The 20,266-nt window shown below is 43.1% G+C and overlaps 1 protein-coding gene across 1 annotated transcript in view; it reads right to left on the bottom strand.

Moving 5' to 3' along the window:
- LOC126095610 (lactase/phlorizin hydrolase-like) overlaps positions 1–20,266 on the bottom strand; it is a 223,849-nt gene that overhangs the window by 54,104 nt on the left and 149,479 nt on the right. The window contains exons 14-15 of the mRNA XM_049910379.1: positions 15,495–15,747; positions 2,377–2,510 (exon numbers count right to left, since the gene is read on the bottom strand). Coding sequence (XP_049766336.1) covers positions 2,377–2,510; positions 15,495–15,747 — 387 coding nt within the window. The remainder of the gene's footprint in view (positions 1–2,376; positions 2,511–15,494; positions 15,748–20,266) is intronic.

The following is a 20,266-nucleotide window of genomic DNA, read 5'->3' on the forward strand; positions in this document are numbered from 1 at the left end:
GCGCGGAGGTTAGCAAATTGGACTCGCATTCAGAGGACGCCGGTTCAATCCCGCGTCCGGCCATACTGATTCAAGTTTTCCGTGATTTACCTAAATCGCTCCAGGGAAATGTCGGTATGGTTCCTTTGGAAGGGAATGGCCGACTTCCTTCCCCATCCTTCCCTAATCCGAAGGGACTGATGATCTTGCTCTCTGGCCCACTCCCCCAAAAGCAACCAACCAAGCAGCTGCTAAACTGATTTTAATTCAGAAATGCCATTTTAGCCACTGTAAGACTCCGAAGCTGTCCGTTTCACCATTCAGCAGAATTGGTGTCACTTAGGTTCATTTCGTTTCTAGTTACCTAGTGCTTCCGTGAATTATCTTGTGTAATTAATCACAGATCCGCTGCCTGTTTTTGTTGCGGTTAGGTAAGGAAAGCAGAGTCGTTCTTTGATTAATTTTCATTTTCCTGTGTGACAGTTTAAAGATAGAATTATGGTGGCCATATGAATCCCAACAACTGCCACTGTTTAGCTTCATTAAAAAAAATCCTCGCTTTTACTAGATGGTTAGCTGTAAATTTTACTGTGTTATATTCATCAAGGTTGGTGCCTCGACAAATACCGGCACCCTTGGCGGTGAATGTTTTTTGTATATATTGTAGAGTGAGATATATTTTTTCTTTGTAGTGGCGAGCCCTGCCTCTGGGATTGTCATCGTCCAGTGCAGTCAGGAGAGCTTATGCTCTCTGAAAGGTGCCACAGCGAAATAGCGCCTCATTGATGCACTCGTATATTGTTAAGAAAGCGTTTTCTCTTTAAATTACAGTCTCTAAGTCACACTACAAAGTTAAAAGAGTTCTGATTCTATTGAGCCCATCGGGCTAGAGGTTTGATAAATTAACCTTCCGTGTGAATGATTATCTCCAGAGTAATTTTCGATTAAACAAAATTTTATGAATGGCCTTTTTCTTAAACATCCCTTTCGGAGGGGTGAGTGAATCTTTGATGCCTCTTCTACTTAGGATTCAGGTAATTATTGTTACTGGAATTAGATTGTAAATTTAGTTTCGAAATATCACTCTACTTGCGATCCCTCCTAGTTCGTATTAGGCACTTAAGAACTCATTTTTCCATGGAACGTATTTTTTTTCAGGGGGGGGGCTTAACGCCGGATGTTGTAATCTGGATATTGAAGTTTTGGTGAACAAAGAGTATTGTGATATTCGCTCCTCAATTGGGCTTGGGCATTGCGTTCCAGCAGCCCTCTGGCCTGGTAACACCTCTTCAGCATTCTGTACTGTCAGCTGTTTGAACTATAGTGCGATAGAGAAATGCTTGCTTAAACATAAACGAAGCTCCTAGCTAAGCTTGTGTTTGACCTGGACCGGCACCTGTCCAGTGTCCTCAATACGATAAAAGTGTCAGTCGCGGTCAGAATAGTGAACTGTGTAGTTGTGAGTGGATTATGTCAGAGCTAAGTGACTTCGAATGTGGGAAAATTGTTGGTTCTCACGCGATGAGTACTTCCGTAACCGCAGTAAACAAAGTAACTGGTATTTCAAGAGGCACCACATCGAACATTTACGCTGCATCCAATGAAAGCAGAAATACACAATCTGCTAGGGTGCAAAGCGAACGAAAGCGTGTGTTGGGTGATTGTGACAGACCGTCACTGAAGAGGATTGTGACGCAAAATATGAGGACGACAGCTGCGAAACACAAATGTCCTTAACAGGAAAACGTAATGGCAGAGCCGTAGAACCTGAAGTATGGAGAAATTTGCTCGGATGAGTCTTGTTGCACACAGTTTCCAACGTATGGCAGAGTTTACGACCCATGAATGAAATAGGGCGGGGTTGGATGATTTGGGCAGCCATATCTTGGTTTTTCATGGGTCCATGGGTCATCTACAATGTCGCATTATTGTCCAGGAGTATTTGAACATTTTGGCTGATCATGTCCCACCACTGGTATAATGTTTGTTCCCCAATGATAACACTGTGTTACAAAATGTCAGGGCCCCTGTTCACATAGCTCGCATCGTCCAGGTTTCGTTTTGGAAGCACGAGGATGAATTCTCGTACCTCCCCTGGCCACCACAAATGCCATATGTCAGTATTATTAACCCCTTGTATTCTGCTTTGGAGAAAAGTGTACGTAATCGTTATCCACGTCTTCCAAAGTTACTTGGACATGACACTATTTTGCAGGAAGAATAGTATAAGACTTTCTTTAAGACCAGACAGAACCCGTATTTATCCATTCCGAAAAAGCTGGAAGCTGTTTTGAATGCCAATGGTCTTCCTGCATCATCTTAGGCACAGCAATGTCTTGTGCTTTTGGTGTTTCAGTATGATTGTCCACTCCCTGTACATTTGCTGTGTGTACTCACCCCCAGGTCCTTGAGCGCCTGTACATCCTCGGCATACTTGTGGTACGAGTCACAGGCCACGTCTCCATTGTCCCCGTTGTTGCCGTATTCTGGGTGCTCATGCAGCATGTGGTCCCAGATGCTCTCTCCTTTGCCTGTAAAGTAAAAGGATGTCTCGCAATAGATAACAAGGATTTTGCTTTATGCAGTTAGCAAACCCGACGATGCTTCACAATTGCCAAGAATGCATGGGAATTGGATATAAATCCCAATCTGCTTCACTCACCCTTCTTTATCTCCTCCTCTTCCGCTCTTTATCCATGTCCTCCTGCTGCTCCTCTTGCCCCCTCTGTTTGACTCCTCCTTCCACCCAGCCTCTCATTCTCCTCTTCCCACCCCTATCTCACCTTGAGTGTCGTTTATTTTTATCGCAAACTCGTATTCCGAAGTATTCTAAACATAAGCCGATAATCCATAAACACACACTTTTCTGTTTTCTGTGAAATACGACTGTGAGGAAGAAAACAAAACAACACATTGCTGCGTATACGATTTTACTTTCAAAAATGAGAGAGAGGGAGAGAATTTTTATTGGAAAACCGATTCCTCTGACTGCAAGAAAGAAAACAAAACGCCGAATTCAAAGAGCGGAGTACAACACAGTTTTTTTCTCACAGTCGGTTTTAACAGCAAACCTGTATAATTTATTTAAGATTATATATCTATAGTTTTGTGTGGGTCTGTATATAGTTTAAGCAATAGCCTGTGACTGTCCGAATATTCATTGCATTATCGTCGGTCGAGGACTTTTTCAGACAGTTGTTAACAGTTTCTCCCGTTTGCGTAGTACATGTACATTGTCTATAATATAAATGTGAAGCCTGTGTCCGTTCGATTATCCATAGAGTATCGTGTGCAAATCTGGAGTAAATCGACAGAATAGTTTTCGAAATTTTTTTTGACAAATTTTCGCTTAATGTATTACATATGCACGTATATATTAAAAACATGTACTCTACACTGACGTAAAAATCGCAACGTCAAAGAATAATTAATTTAGAGTAAGGAAATTTTGGGAATATATTCACCTAAGTATCACGTTTAAGTGATTAACATCGCAGGCCAACGAAAGAGCAACATAAGTCATTGTAAATGTGAAATGCTGGTACATTAATAACCTGTGTAACAGCCAGAATGTTGGATGCAAGCATGCAAACCCTTTGATGCCCCACGCGTGTTCGATTGGAGACAAATATGTTGATCGAGCAGACCAAAGCAACATGCCGACACTCTATAGAGCATGTTGGATTATAACAGCGGAATGTCGGCAAGTATTATCCTGTTGGAAAACGCCCTCTGGAATGATGTTCATGATGAATGACAGCACACCATTCGAATCATCAGACTGACGTAGAAATTTAAGGCCAGGATTAGTGAGATGGCTCCGAGACTGCTGCTGCTGTGAAACGAAATCTCGCCCCAGGCCACAGCTCCAGATGTAAGTCCAGCGTGTCCAGCAAACAGACACGTAGGTTGCACGCGGTCAACTAGCCTCCTCCTAACCAACACACGGCCGTCATTGGCGCCGAGGCAGAACCTGCTTTTATCAGAAAACACAATAGACCATCCTGCCGTCCCATGAGCACCCGCTTGTCACTGAAGTCGAAAATGGAGGTGGTTTGGTGCCAGTGCAATGCACGCTACAGGGCCTATGCTTCTTAGCTGTTGTTGAAGTAACCGGTTTTTGATAGTTTCATCAGAAATTATAAAATCATTGGAGGAAGGGGCAACAAAACGATTGTTCATGTTGGTGTGTAGAATGTAAGAATCTAGCGATATAACACCTGATTTTTCGGAAAAAAATCATCCACAGAATTCCGAAGAGTCCAAGGACTGACAAGTGTGAGAATTATGGCACAAGCTGCTTAAAAGGTTGAGTATCCGAGTTACCGACAAGAATAACACACAGAAGAATAGAAAAGAAAATTGAGGATGTGTCAGATGACGATCACTGTGGCCTTAGGGAAGACAGTCTTGACGTTTCGGTTTGTAATGGAAGCAAGACTAAAGATAAATCAAGACTTGTTCGTAGCGTTCGACAATGTAAAATGGTGCAAGATGCTCGAAATTCTGAGGAAAATGTGGGTTGTGTAGTCTTTCGCCCCTACTGTTAAATCTGTTCACAGAAGAAGCAGTGATGGAAATAAAAGAAAGTTTCAGGAGTGGCATTAAAGTTCAAGGTGAAAGGATATCAATGATAAAATTCGCTGATGGCATTGCTATCCTCAGTGGAAGTGAAGAAGAACGACATGATCTGCGGAATGGAATGAGCAGTGTAATGAGTACAGTATGTGGACTAAGAGTAAATCGAAAAAAGACAAAAATAATGCGCAGTAGCAGAAATGACAACAGCAGATAACTTAAAATCAGGATTGATGGTCACGAAGCAGATGAAGTTAGAGCAAGTAGGACACCTAAAGCAGACTTACACTGGCAAAAAGTGAATTCCGACCAAGAGAAGTCTACTAATATCAGACATACGTCTTAACTTGATAAAAAAAAATTCTGAGAAATTATGTTTCGAGCACAGCATTGTCTGGTACTGAAACATAGACTGCGCAAAAACCGGAACAGAAGAGAATCGGAACATTTGAGATAGTGCTACAGACGAATGTTGAAAATTAAATGGACTTATAAGGTAAGGAATTAGGTGGTTCTGTGCGGAATCGGAGAGCAAACGAGTGTGTGGAAAACACGATGAGGAGGAGGTACAGAATGATAGGACATGTGTTAAGACGCCAGCAATAACTTCCATGGTACTAGAGGAACTCTGGATGGTAATAGCTGTAGAGGAAGACAGAGATTGGAATACATCCAGCAAATAATAAGGACGTTGCTTGCAGGTGCTACTCTGACATGAAGTGGCTGGCACAGGAGAGTAATTCGTGGCGAGCCGAATAAATCCACTCAGAAGACTGATGACTCAACAAAAAATATACAAATAAAAAAATAGAAAAAAATTCGTTGTGCACTGTGGTGCCAACTGCTGTTCAGATCGCTGCTGCAGATGCATTACGATGCGCCAGATCTATATGCTGAACACGATGATCTTCTCTCTCGTTTGCGCCACGTGGCATCCGGAACCTGGTCTTCTTGGGAATATGCATTCTCGTGATCATAGCTGTGAGCAATCATGTATAGTGGCTACGTTTCTACCAAGTCCTTCAGCATTAACGCAGAAGGAACATCTAGCTTCTTGTAGCCCTATTACACGACCTCGTTCAAACTTAGTGAGATATTTATAGTCTTTGTCTCCTTAAAGGCATTCTTGACCAACATCAACACACCACGTTTAATTCCAACGGTTACTAATTCTCTCGATAGTTACAGCGTGTATTTAAAGGAAACCTGCTTTTCAACATCATAGTGGTGCTACTAGCACCACTCTTACGCAATCGGTGCGAAATCTGAGTAGGCATCATCTTGCAGATGTAGAAACACGCCTACCAACTTTCGTTTATAGTGCTCGACTCCAAATCGGTGTTATGATTTTTTTCCTAGCAGTGTGTGACCGTCTGAATGATATTTAGAATATCGATAGAAAATATGAAGTAGATGGGTCAAGAAGTTATCGAAATTTTTGTTAATAATGTTGTCTCGTTATATGGCATATATACACTTACATAATACATACGTTACAATAAATTCTAGCCTATGTCCATCCGAACGTTTATTAGAGCTTCGTGTAAAAAGATGAAGTAAATCGATCAAGTACTTTTTGAAATTTTTGGTACCGACATTAAACGATGACATGCCTTCATATAGTAGTATGGGTATTCGTGAAAGTAGACAGTTAAATGAAGAAAAGTTTTATTTACTACTATTACTATCACATATATTATCATCAGGTATAAAAAAATGCAAATACTGCAATGTGTCAAGCCAACATACATGACAGAAAATAGTATGTTGAACTGTATTTTGTTTGTTTTGGTGGTGGTATTCGTAGACATGTATTCACTTTTGAAACTGGTACCAAGTCAGTTGTTATGATGCCGTATGATGAGCTATAGTAGTATCGACGAAAAGACACCCAGATCGTATACTTTTTTTTATAGAAGGTCTTATATTTTCTAATTTAAGAATTCAGATTTTACAATTTATGACCTACACAATTGAAATTGGTAGTTTGTGAAACACTTCGTTGGCTGGAAATGAACATCTTCAAACATTAAGAAGCTGGCGCCAGCTCCTACGCGAAATTTGTACAGTACTTCTCATATTTTTCTTCGGGCATAGACCTACGTCATATAAGTTTTCTAGGACGTCTGATTTTCGTCACCAAAATTTCGGAACCATAATTACAAAACCAAGGAACAGAAGTATATAAACAGACGAAATGATTAGTAAATGGAAGGTAGTGAATAAAATGAAGTGATATTAGACTTTGACACTATACTAAGTGCTGTCCTATATCCAGACGATCTAAGACTGATTTTCACTGAATGAAGATACCCACAGAATAAAACCTAAACTGTCTGTACATAAAGAAAAATTTATGACGTATCGTGGCGTACAGTCAGTAAGAACAATAACAGTCTTCGATAATAAAAGTTTGGAGCCAGCTAAACTTTTTAAATATATATGATGCCACATCACATATGACCGCAACCGTGATGGGGACCAGAAATTAAATAAATTTAGTTTCATAAGTAAACCGATTCAAAAATGTTTACAGAATAAAATGAGGAAACTATCCATCTGAGGTGTCAGAAAACGATAGCAGCGAAAACTCTTACACATGGAAGTGAAACATGGGCAACAGCGTGACAGCAAAAAAAAAAAAAAAAAAAAAAAAAATTGGGGTGGGGGATAGCAGAAAATGGAAGGAAAATGTAGACTGTGTGGCTGGAGAAAGACTCCCGGTAAAGGCCCTTATAATACATACGAACTGGAAGACAAAATGTGGGAACGATATATAGATGAGATGGAGTATGCATCGGACGATATATCTAGTACACGAAGCGAAAAGTGCGACTGGTAGTTAGTATGCAAAAAAGTAAAATCCACCATTTTTTTTTGCTACTAAGAAACCAGCCGGTTTTTCCGAGTGTTACCAATAATTCTGGAAAAAGTACTTGTCCATGAAACTGTCGAATTATCTGCTTGCCGTACGGCCGATGGTGATCTGCAAGTACAGAGTGGAAATGTTTTGATTCATTTCCATTCTTGAAGATCTATTTTAATAGATAATATGAGTTAAAAGATAATTTTTTCCAGCCCTGCCATCCGCCTTCCATACCTTGCACTACAGCATGATAACACTCACTTGTTCGAGGTAATTCAAGATAACAAATTTCCAACAGCCAAGGACGAACTCTATACAGTGTCATGACTAAATTGTGATGGAAACAGGGGAAACAACTTTTGTCCAGCCATAACTGTGGGTTCTTTGATGGCTCTGGGAGAATGTTCGTCAAACTAGAATACATGGAATATTGTTTCACTTTATTACTTAACTCAATAAAAGACTTACTAAACATTGACACACTTCTTTGTAGCACGAGTAGTACATAATTTGCAAATTTCATTGACTATGATGCCTTGATTGACTTGATGACTTGATGCACTTGTTTACAACAGTTCTCTTACTGTACAAAATGCAACCATAACGAAATTATATTTCAATAACTTTAAGAAATCGTTGATCTTGCACTATTACGTCGTCTCCATCATATGAGGTCATGTAATGGCCAGAGTGCCTGCATGCTCCATGCTACACTGAGGCGACAAAAGTCATTGGATATTGATATGGACATAAACAGACGGCGCTAGTACGGCGTACACAAGATATTAAAGGACGTGCATTGGCAGAGCTGTCATTTGTACCCAGATGATTGATGTGAAAGAGTGCCCTACTTGATTATGAGTGCACCACCGGAAGTAACAGACACTGTGCACGGAATGATAGTTGGAGCTAAATGTATGGCGCATTTCTTTTCTGAAATCATTACTGTATTCATCATTCCGACATCCACAATGTAAAGAGTGCACCGCGAATACCAAATTTCAGGCACTACTTCTCACAATGGACAACGCAGTGGCCGATGGCCTTGACTTAATAACCGAGACCAGCGGCGTTAACGTAGAGTTGTCAGGGCTAACAGACAACCAAAACTGCGTGAAATAACCACAGAAATCAATGTCGGACGTTCAGTGAACGTATCCGTTAGGAGAGTGCGCCGAAATTTAGTGATAATACGGGTATGGCAGCAGATGAACCACGTAAGTGCCTTTGCTAACAACACGACAACGCCTGCAGCGCCTCTCCTAGGCTCCTGACGATATTGGTTGGATCCTAGACGACTGGAGAACCGTGGTCTGGTCAAATGAGTCCCGATTTGAGTTGGTAAGAGCTAAAGATGGTATGGCACAGACCTCACGAAGCCATGGACCCAATTTGTCAACAAGACACTGTGCAAGTTAGTGGTGAGTCCATAACGGTGTGGGCTGCGTTTATATGGAAGGGATTAGTTCCCCAGTTCCAACTGATCCGATCATTGACCATTTGATGCCATTCATGAATTTAATGTTCCCAAACAATGACGAATTTTTTGTGGATGGCTATGCGCAATGTCACCAAGCCACAATTGTTCGCGATTGGTTTAAACAACGTTCTGAACAATTCGAGCGAATGATTTGGCCACCCATCGACATTTATGGGACGCAATCAGGAGGTCAGTTGGTGCACAATATTCTGTACTGGTAACAATTTCGCAGTTATGAACGGCTATGGAGGCAGCACGGCTCAATATTTCTGCAGGGGTCCAGCGACTTGTGCAGACCACGCCATGTCGAGTAGCTGCGCTATGCCTGGTAAAAGAAAGTCCGACACGATACTAACAGCAATCCCTTTGCTTGTGTCATCTCAGTGTATATTGAACCATGACATGAGGACGCTGCTTTGTTGAGAGGGAGGAGCGGGCTTTTGGAGTGCCTCCTATTGATCTTTGCGGATTGCATCACGCCGTCGCTAATGTATGCGGTACCGAATAGCTTTGCCGACTTTGCTGTAGCAAAGCTGTCTCTTGACGATACTTCATAGAGCCTATGGAGTATCGTCGCATTTGTAAGATTGGGTTCGTGATTTATTGTCTGAAAGGCCACACTTCATAGTAATTGACGGCGAAGCATCGATTGAAAAATGAATGATATCTGTCGCTCTCAAAGAATGTGCCCTCTGCTGTTCCTAATATGCATAAACGATTTAGGAGGCAATCTAGGTAGCCCTTTCAGATTGTTTGCAGACGTGCTGTAGTTGTCAGTCTACAAAAGTCATCAGAACATCGACAACGGTCTTGCCATGTTGGACAGACCAGGTCTAGCCCGATCGCAGAAGTGGAGCAACGCCAGGACCCCTTGGTACTTGGTTGGGTGACTCCCTGAAAACAATACGATAACATATAAGCTGGCTGTGGATGACGCTGGAGATGTCCTCCGATGGTGTTACATATGTTCTCGATTGGACACAGATCTGGTGATCTACCAGGCCAACGTAATATTTCGACACTCTGTAGACCATGTTATGTTACAACGGCAGGATATGGGTGAGCGTTTTCCTGTTGGAAAACACACGGCCATCACTGGGACCGAGGTAGAACCAGCTTTCGCCGGCCGGTGTGGCCGAGCGGTTCTAGGCGCTTCAGTCTGGAACAGCGCTACCGCTACAGTCGCAGGTTCTAATCCTGCCTCGGGTATGGATGTGTGTGATGTGATTAGATTAGTTAGGTTTAAGTAGTTCTAAATTCTAGCGGACTGATGACCTCAGATGTTAAGTCCCATAGTGCTCAGAGCCATTTGAACCATTTTAGAATCAGCTTTTATCAGAAAACACAGCAGATCGCTCTGCCCTCCAACGAGCTCTTGCTTGACATCACTGAAGTCGCAAACAGTGGTGGTATGGGGTCAGTGGAATGCATGCCACAGAGCGCTAGCTCGTAGGTATTCTTAAGGTAACCGGTTTGTAGCAGCGTGTTGTGTCACAGCGGTACGGACTGCTGCTCAAATTGCTGCTGCAGATGGAGTACGAAGTGCCACAGCCACACGCCGAACAAGATCGTCTTCCTTCTAATTAGTGCCACGTGGCCGTCCAGAGCCCGGTCTTCAAGCGACCGTACATTCTCGTAGCCACCGCTGTCAGTAATCATGTACTGCCGCTACATTCCTACCAAGTCTTTCTAAGCCGCGCGGGGTAGTTGCCGCGATGGTCTAGCGGTTCTGGCGCTGCAGTCCGGAACCGCGGGACTGCTACGGTCGCAGGTTCGAATCCTGCCTCGGGCATAGGTGTGTGTGATGTCCTTAGGTTAATTAGGTTTAAGTAGTTCTAAGTTCTAGGGGACTTATGACCTAAGATGTTGTGTCCCATAGTGCTCAGAGCCATTTTTGGGTAGCTGCGCGGTCGAGGGCGACTTTTCACGAAACTCGTGGCTCCCCCCGTTTGAGGTTCGAATCCTCCCTCGGACATGGTTGTTTGTGTTGTCCCTAGCGTAAGTTAGTTTAAGTTAGACTAAGTAGTGTGTAAGTCTAGGGGCCGACGATGTCAGCAGTTTGCTCCACTAGAAGCTTACCACAAGTCTTTCTGTAAAAGAAACACCCGGCTTCTCGTAGCCGTGTTACACGACCTTGTTCCAATACAGTAAGGTGTTATGACGTCTTTGTCACCTTAAAAAATTCTTGACTAATATGAACTCACTACGTCCAATCTCAAAGGTAACTACGTACCCACGACCGTTACAATGTGTACTGAAACACGCTTATAGGGCTGTGGCGAAATTTGAAGAGACATCACCTTTTAGATGTGGAAACACACCTACCAACATTCTTTTATTTCGCACAACTACTCCTTGGTGTTGCGATTTTTTTCTGTCAGTTTATTCTTATTACCAGAATATCAAAACCAGTTGCAAAATAAGTCTGAAACCTGTATCATAGGATAAGTAGCAACCGGCTCTAAACAATACAAAGCGTGAGTACTGGAAGAAATCCGCTAAATTTTGGTTACGAAATACATCACACAGACTGAAAAGTTGCCAATTCAACTAAATAGTTTGTGATTATAATTACGAACAATAGATAATAGAACTATCACATAGAAAATATTATCGGCGAAAGCGAACCAAAGACTGTGTGTTATTGACAGAACACTTGAAGATGCAATAACTCTACTAATGAGGCTGCTCATATTAAGCTTGTCTCTCCTCCATTGGAGAGCTGCTGCGCTATGAGGGATCCGTACCAGATAGGATTGGCGAGGACCATCAGGGAACGGCAGATCACTTTGTGTTGTGAGAAAGGGAAGAGAGTGTTGCGGATGTTATGCTCGAGTTCCGGTGGCAATCACTAAAACAAAGGCATTTACGATCCGACGATACATTTTCACGAATTTTCAGTCATCAACTTTCTCCTTCGCAATAAAATAGACGATATCAAGCGGTTTTTTTTTTTCACGTACTACTCGAGAGTGGAACTAGTCTGTAAGTGGTTCGATGAATCCTCCGTGAAGCACTTAAATGTGAGTGTATTAGTAGATATAGATTTAGTAATGTCAACTCGCTAGCCCTCTCCCCCCTCCCCCTAAATAACCACCTTGTATCCTGTATAAGTAGGCAATATTTTTTTCACATTTCTCAGGTACGGGCATTGTATAGTCTCAAAGACTCTCAAAAATGATAGATATGGCTGAAGGAAATCAACGGTTCTGAAAGTTTGGGAAAACATGTAACGAAATATGTAGAAAACAGGCTGACTACAATCAATCGCAGTTGTCCTTGGGAGTAATCAGGTGATTTATCGACAGCTTAAAAGTGATTAATGTAACTTAATTATAAAATGAAATGCTACCTTTATCAGAAAGGACGGGAGAAGACACAAACGTTTCAGGTAACAAACTGCAGTGTAAGACAAAAATGTACTGTAATGAAAATGAAATGTTGAATGTTGGGTGAAACATGTATCTAGGCGAATGGATGGTAGATGGTCCAAAGAAGTTCTTCACTGGTTTCACAATACAGATTACGCTTCTGAGCACAAAACAGCATGCGTTTAAAAACCATCGCTCGTCCGAAACTCAGATTGCCCTTTTTTCGCACGATGACCTGCAAACAATGGACGAAGCAGGATCGAATATTGCTAGGTTTCAGGAAACAGTGCCCCCTTGAGACTGTTAACAAAGCATCAGAACAAAATTTCAGATACATGATTGGCTCGAAAGGTTTTTGAGTAACATAACCCAGTAGCTATCCCGGATAGCCGCGCGACCTAACGCGCTGCTTCCTGGCGGATTAGTGTCGCGGTCTGGTGTGCCGACCAGCCTGTGGATGGTGTTTAAGGCGGTCTCCCGTCTACCTCGGCGAATGCGGTCTGGTTCCCCTTACTCCGCCTCAGTTACACTATGTCGGAGATTCTGCGCAAAAACTGTCTCCACGTACCTGTACACCATCTAGTGAGGGCTGAACCGCACGGTAACCGGGCTTTCGGTGTGGGGCGGCGGTGAGGTGAGTGAACTGCTGTGGCCTGTTGCTGGGTTGTGAACCTCTGAGGGCTACGGAGGGGCGAAGCCTCTCCGTGTTTCTGGGTCTCCGGTTTAATACACAATGCAATATAGCGCAGTACTGTAATCGAAACAATCTCATCTTGAGAGATTTCAGCAACTGTATAAATATTTAAGATAATTCTCATCCATTATTCCGTCTAAGTTGTTCATTTTTAATTAAATTAATTGCTTCGATGACTCTGGATCATATTCGGGTGTAAGTGGTTATCTACTCTTGTATGTGGTTCTGAGCAGGGAGGACGGTTTCCTGACGCAACTACTTAGATCCGAAGATGATTCAAAGTGCTCGAAACAAGTAATCTGACTAAAAATGTGCAAGTGAGACGGAAAAAATATCAGAATCAGAACACAGTACGTTGTCCTGTTGTCTATCACAGATTCGCGTGTTTATCAGAGACAAGGGCACCGTCTTGTGTGCATAGGGAAGCATGATAATAAGCGATCTGACGGATAGGCGAACAGCAACCTGTTTGCCGATGGCGCTGTTGTATACGAGAAGGCGTGGCGTCGTTGTTGGGTGACACAACTAGGGTAGAGGACCACTTGGACAGAATTGCTGTTTGATGTGATGAACTGCAGCTTCCTCCAAATGTGCAAAAACTTAAATTATACAGATAAAAGGAAAACCAGTCCAGTAATATTTGAATACAAAACTGTATGTGCTTGTTGCCTGACACTGTCACGATCATTAAATACTTATACGAAATAAATCAAAGTGACGTGAAACGGAATATCCACATGACATCATTTTCAGAGTAGGGGAATGATCTTTAGTGTGTTTGATGAACTCTAGGAAAGTGTAGATCTATAACGGTAACGCATAACAGAACATCTATGCGTTCCAGTCTTTAACTCTTTTTCGAGTGTGTCGGACCCCTACTAATCCATATTAAAAGAAGACAAGGAAACAACTGAGACGCGAGCTGCTAGATTCCTTTGCCCCTAGGTTCAAAAAACACGCAAGTATTATGGAATTGATCCATGAACTCAAATGGGAATCCTACTGCCACTAAAAATCATTTCATGCAAGACAAGAGAAATGAGGTCTAGATCGGGAACAAATAGACAGTCGTTTTCCATCTAGATTCATTTGAGAGTGTAACTGGAAAGGAAATGACGACCAGCGGGACAATACACCTTCCGTTATGCACCGTATCGTGATCTGCGAGACTTAATTGAATATATACGAATTACGTTGACAAACAAGTACTTGTGTAGCTTAAAACATCAATACGAGGAAGTCTGCAGGACCCCTATACCAGCATTTGATACAAAATGCCGTGGTGCCTAGAATTTAGGCACGGATGACACCACGCACAACGTATCATTCGTGCTGGTTGCAGCGACCCCGCTCCCTACAGCGCATACGACATGAAACTCCAACGAATCTGGAACTCCGCAACCAGACCAACTAAGGACATCAACAGCACTTCGGCCAGGTCAACGGGCGGCGTACGCGGCGACTGTAGACGTCGGTAAGTCGCGCCTCTTCATGCATCCGCCATTTCACGTGCCAAAGATAGAGCCGCGCGTATCCCTCTGCGAGGCGTCCGCCGCTCGTGGTCTCGCGGTAGCGTTCTCGCTTCCCGAGCACGGGGTCCCGGGTTCGATTCCCGGCGGGGTCAGGGATTTTCACCTGCCTCGAGATGACTGGGTGTTTGTGTTGTCCTCATCATTTCATCATCATCCACGAAAGTGGCGAAATTGGACTGAGCAAAGATTGGGAAATTGTACAGGCGCTGATAACCACGCAGTTGAGCGCCCCACAAACCAAACATCATCATCATCATCATCCCTCTGCGAGGCGGCCTTTGTGCCAGAACACGAGCTCAGGAGAGCAGTTACGTAGCAGCCAGCAACCTGGAGATCTCCACTACGCCACGTCAAGGACTGTGTCATCGTCTTCTTGACAGCACGCTGCCCCCTCAGCTGGGACTCATCAGTAATCAGCGACGTGCTCGTAGAGACTTGGTAATAACTGTGCAGTTGTTCTTCTAACTGGAAAGACTGTTTCAGGCTAGAAGTTTCTATCCTTGTCGCACTTAGATACTTCATTACAGTTGGCTCTCAATACTTCTTCAGCGAAGTACACTCTTAAGAGTTTTTAAGTGTTTATTCTCCTTGACTGAAGTTTGGATTTCGACTTTGCTTTTAAACTTGAAGTGAGAAACTTTTTTTCCGTTGTAACTTGTTATCAAGACTTCAGGACTCTGCTCATTAAAGAGCGCGTGACTACAGAAGCTTAATTCACAGTTTTTATCTTAAAGCTCTTAAAAATTTAAGACTGTGTTCAATGACGCTTGGGTGGCTCTTTGAAGTACCATGAAAATAGTTTATTTACTTGTGTCCAGCAGCGGTGTACACAGCACCATATACGCGATGATGGTGGTGGTGGTGGTGATGATGGTGGTGATGGGGGCACTAACCCGAAGTATCTTTGTTGTACTGTCTTTTCCAGATCTTCAGGAAACTAATCATCCTCAAGTTTATAAAAGTCGAAGACAAAATAGAAATGTGTGTCGCTTACCATCCTCGTTCCAGGCGCCCTCTATCTGGTAGGAGGCGGTGGCGGCTCCCAACAGGAAGCCCTCTGGGAACTGGTTGACCTCTCTGCTGGTGGCTGTTGCCAGTAGACACACAATTCCCAACAGCTCCAGACATAACGTCACAGGTGCCATCATGTTGGTATCTATTGCTCTAAAGGTACTCGTTGTCAGCTTATAAACTCTCGCCCATATCAGGTAACACTCGAGTGCCACCAAATGATCGTTTATAGCAGCCTATCACGCGTACGATCTCGTGATAAGCGTGCTGTAATCTGATGATTACTTCCTGTACAGCCACTCTCGTATGTGTTGCGACATTTGCTGTAAAACTAGCAATAGCGTCAACCTGAGGAATATATCAACCAGAGTAATACACATCGACTTTAGAGTGGACGTAAAGGGTGCAACACCAAGGTGATCTCCATACGCAATTGAAAGTTACGGTGTATGACTGGAAGCGACAGATGGTCTAGTGATAAAACATTGACAAACTTTCATAATTAAACGGTGTCGTTGCACGATCTGAAAGCTGAAGTATTTCAACAGCTATGTGTAGTTGTCAATACTTAGAAAAATCGCGTCATTTTTCAGAATATTCCGACAGGAATTAGTGGGCTTTTTGCTGAGATTCCCTTCCTGTAGCTGTTCGTAGAGCCATCCCTGATAGCAATAATTCAGCAAGAAGGCCGAAAAAGTCGGAACGGTAGCTTTTATAATAATGAGAACACCCAACAACATTTATTATAGGCGGCGGCTCCGAAAGCCTACGTTCTTAAGTGGCCCAGAAAATTTCGCAACAGGAACCACTGAACTTACTGCAAATTCCCATGCATTAACACTCGCAATTATCGGTCTCTGATCGAGGAAAAGTCTTTGAAACTTTTTGATGCAATCTATGGACTCTTTTGTTGTTCTTGACTGAACACATCCATTTCAATCAAACTTGCAAAGCATTAGCTGCACGGTCTTTGTTTGCGTAAAATCCTGTTCGAATTTAATTAAAAAAGAGTTCTCAGTTTAACTACATAGTGCTGTTCCCTGGACATTCTCTTCTCTAATCAGTAGTCTTATTTTTATGCAGACCATTACGACTTCTTTTCTTCTGCCAACCCCTCTTGTCTGCCATCCAACACCCTCACTATTTTTTATTGGCTCATCGGTCTTCACACAGTTTTGATGCGCCCACCACGAATTTCTCTCTTGTGTCAACCTTTTCATCTCAAAGTAGCACTTGCAACTTACGTCCACAATCATTTACTGGATGTATGAGGTGCATTCAAGTTCTAAGGCCTCCGATTTTTTTTCTCCGGACTGGAAAGAGATAGAAACATGCGCATTGTTTTAAAATGAGGCCGCATTCATTGTCAATACGTCCCAAAGATGGCAGCACCGTACGGCAGATGTAATTTTACCGCCAGCGGCGATAATGAGAACTGTTTTAAATATTTAAAATGGCGACGTTTTCCTTACTTGAACAGCGTGCAATCATTCGTTTTCTGAATTTGCGTGGTGTGAAACCAATTGAAATTCATCGACAGTTGAAGGAGAAATGTGGTGATGGAGTTATGGATGTGTCGAAAGTGCGTTCGTGGGTGCGACAGTTTAATGAAGGCAGAACATCTTGTGACAACAAACCGAAACAACCTCGGGCTCGCATAAGCCGGTCTGACGAAATGATCGAGAAAGTGGAGAGAATTGTTTTGGGGGATCGCCGAATGACTGTTGAACATATCGCCTCCAGAGATGGCATTTCTGTGGGTTCTGTGCACACAATCCTGCATGACGACCTCAAAATGCGAAAAGTGTCATCCAGGTGGGTGCCACGAATGCTGACGGACGACCACATGGCTGCGCGTGTGGCATGTTGCCAAGCAATGTTGACGCGCAACGACAGCATGAATGGGACTTCCTTTTCGTCGGTTGTGATAATGGATAAGACGTGGATGCCATTTTTCAATCCAGAAACAAAGCGCCAGTAAGCTCAATGGAAGCACACAGATTCACCGCCACCAAAAAAATTTCGGGTAACCGCCAGTGCTGGAAAAAGTGATGGTGTCCATGTTCTGGGACAGCGTGGGCGTAATCCTTACCCATTGCGTTCCAAAGGGCACTACGGTAACAGGTGCATCCTACGAAAATGTTTTGAAGAACAAATTCCTTCCTGCACTGCAACAAAAACGTCCGGGAAGGGCTGCGCGTGTGCTGTTTCACCAAGACATAGCACCCGCACATCGAGCTAACGTTACACAACAATTTCTTCGTGATAACAACTTTGAAGTGATTCCTCACGCTCCCTACTCACCTGACCTGGCTCTTAGTGACTTTTGGCTTTTTCCAACAATGAAAGACACTCTCCGTGGCCGCACATTCACCAACCGTGCTGCTATTGCCTCAGCGATTTTCCAGTGGTCAAAACAGACTCCTAAAGAAGCCTTCGCCGCTGCCATGGAATCATGGCGTCAGCGTCCTGAAAAATGTGTACGTCTGCAGGGCGATTACGTCGAGAAGTAACGCCACTTTCATCGACTTCGGGTGAGTAGTTAATTAGAAAAGAAATCGGAGGCCTTAGAACTTGAATGCACTTTGTATTCCAGTCTCTGTCTTCCTCTACACTTTTTACCCTCTACAGCTCCCTCTAGTGTTATGGCAGTTATTACCTGATGTCTTAACAGATGTCCTATCATCGTTTCCCTTCTTGTCAGTGTTACCCACACATTCCTTTATTCCCCAGTTTTGCGGAGAACCTCGTTAATCCTTACCCTGTCAGTCCACCTAATTTTCAACATCTTCTGTTGCACCATATCTCTGTTTTGGTTTACTCATAGTCCATGTCTCACTACCACGCAATGCTGTGCTCCAAACGAACATTCTCAGAAATTTCTCACTCAAGACCCATGTTTAAAACTAGGAGACTTGTCTTGGCCTGAAATGCCCTTTTGCCAGTACTAGTCCGCCTTTTATGTCCTCCTTGCTCCTTCTGTCATAGTTTATTTTGCTACCTAGGTAACAGAATTCGGAAAGGTGAGCACATCTTTTATATACGAAGTAACCTGTTTTTACGAAATATGACGTGCTCCCACTATTATTTACTGATCTTTGTACAATATGATGATTTTACATCTGGCATTTCGTGGGGATTCTATATTTTTCTGAATTTATGGCCAATTGTGAGCTTGATGTCCTATAATATGTGTTAATGAGGTAAACTCAGTCACTTGAAGATGGCATAAAAGACCGAAATCTAGATCGTAATTAAATAATCAATAATACAGTCAAATGGTGGTTTGTTCATGTAAAAACTAGTACACGACTGTTGCTCAGCAACATCGGAAACTGTTAACAGATTATATTCGTAGCAGGTAGACCATTTCTTGACAAAGTTAAGGGTTGCTACCAAGACAAAGCGTTGCGGTAAACCGTCCAAGGCTAAACAATACCGTTCCAGCTCATTCTGCATCACAAACGGTCACAACTGATGCTTTTTTGGAGTCTCAAATTTCAGCTGTCGATGCGTTTCCTGACGTGGCAATCAAGGACTGTTTCCTCATTCATCGGATGAAGAAACCATTGCGTGTCACGTAATTCCAGAAAGATGGTCGTTTCCTGCACAGGCAACATGAAGACTCGTACAATAAAAGTCTCCGCCAGGTCATTACAAAAGAAGCACTGAAAGGCGGAGGACTAACATCATTACCATATTGTTTAGTCACACCTTGATTATGTTGGAGGTGATAACCGCGACTTTATTACTATTCCTCGTACAGTCAATAGCAAATTAATCAGAGGCTGATGTGGTGTTGGCTTGGGATCACATCTGACAACACAGATATTGGAACTGTTGGGCGTCTCAATTCGTGCCTTGCGAACTTTTTGTTGTAAGCCAGCATGGCTGCTGGTGTTCGAAGTGCTCAACATCAGCGTGTATAATAGGACCAGATCGTCACTGCCGGACATCTGGGACCAACTTACGTCATCGTTGGACAGGCATTGAGCCTTCACCTATCACTTTGTGAAGGGCATTTAGTGAGTACCAAGATTCGGAAAAAAACCAGAGCTGCTAATCATTTATGACTGGCAGTCACATGTGGATGACAAGAGCAACTGATATCTATAGATAATAGTAGCAGCACGTAGACTGGGAAACTTTCCTCAAATCACTTCCCGTGTCAGTGCCAGATAACAACATAGGTACCGTGCAGAGCAATCCGCTTCTTTCAGCTTGCTGGAGTTACTGCCTACGCGTGGAACGGTTATTGCTGACTGTCACTGACCAGAGAAATCAGTACGGGTACAGGAACTCACCATAATGCAGTCCACCCAAGGAATGAAGTATCCTGCACTGGTGATTCGAAGTAGATGCTGGTACACGCTGATGGCAGGGTAAGAGCACCTAGAAATCCTCAATCGTTGTCTCCCTCTTTGATCGGAGCTTGTTGTTAAGGTTACACATCTCTTTCTACAGTGAGGTGACAAAATGTCATGGGATAGCGATATGCACATATACAGATGGAGGTAGTATCGCGTACACAAGGTATAAACGGGCGGGGCATTGACGGAGCTGTTATTTGTACTCAGCTGATTGACGTGACAGCGTGTCCGGCTTGATTATGGCTTCATTACGGGAATTAACAGACTTTGAACGCGGAATGGAAGTTGGAGCTAGAAGCATTGGGGATTCCATTTTCGAAATCGTAACTGATTCAACATTCCGAGATCTCCAGCGTCAAGAGTGTGCCGAGGATAACAAAGTTCA

This window comes from Schistocerca cancellata, chromosome 8 (assembly GCF_023864275.1).
Source record: "Schistocerca cancellata isolate TAMUIC-IGC-003103 chromosome 8, iqSchCanc2.1, whole genome shotgun sequence".
NCBI lineage: Eukaryota > Metazoa > Arthropoda > Insecta > Orthoptera > Acrididae > Schistocerca > Schistocerca cancellata.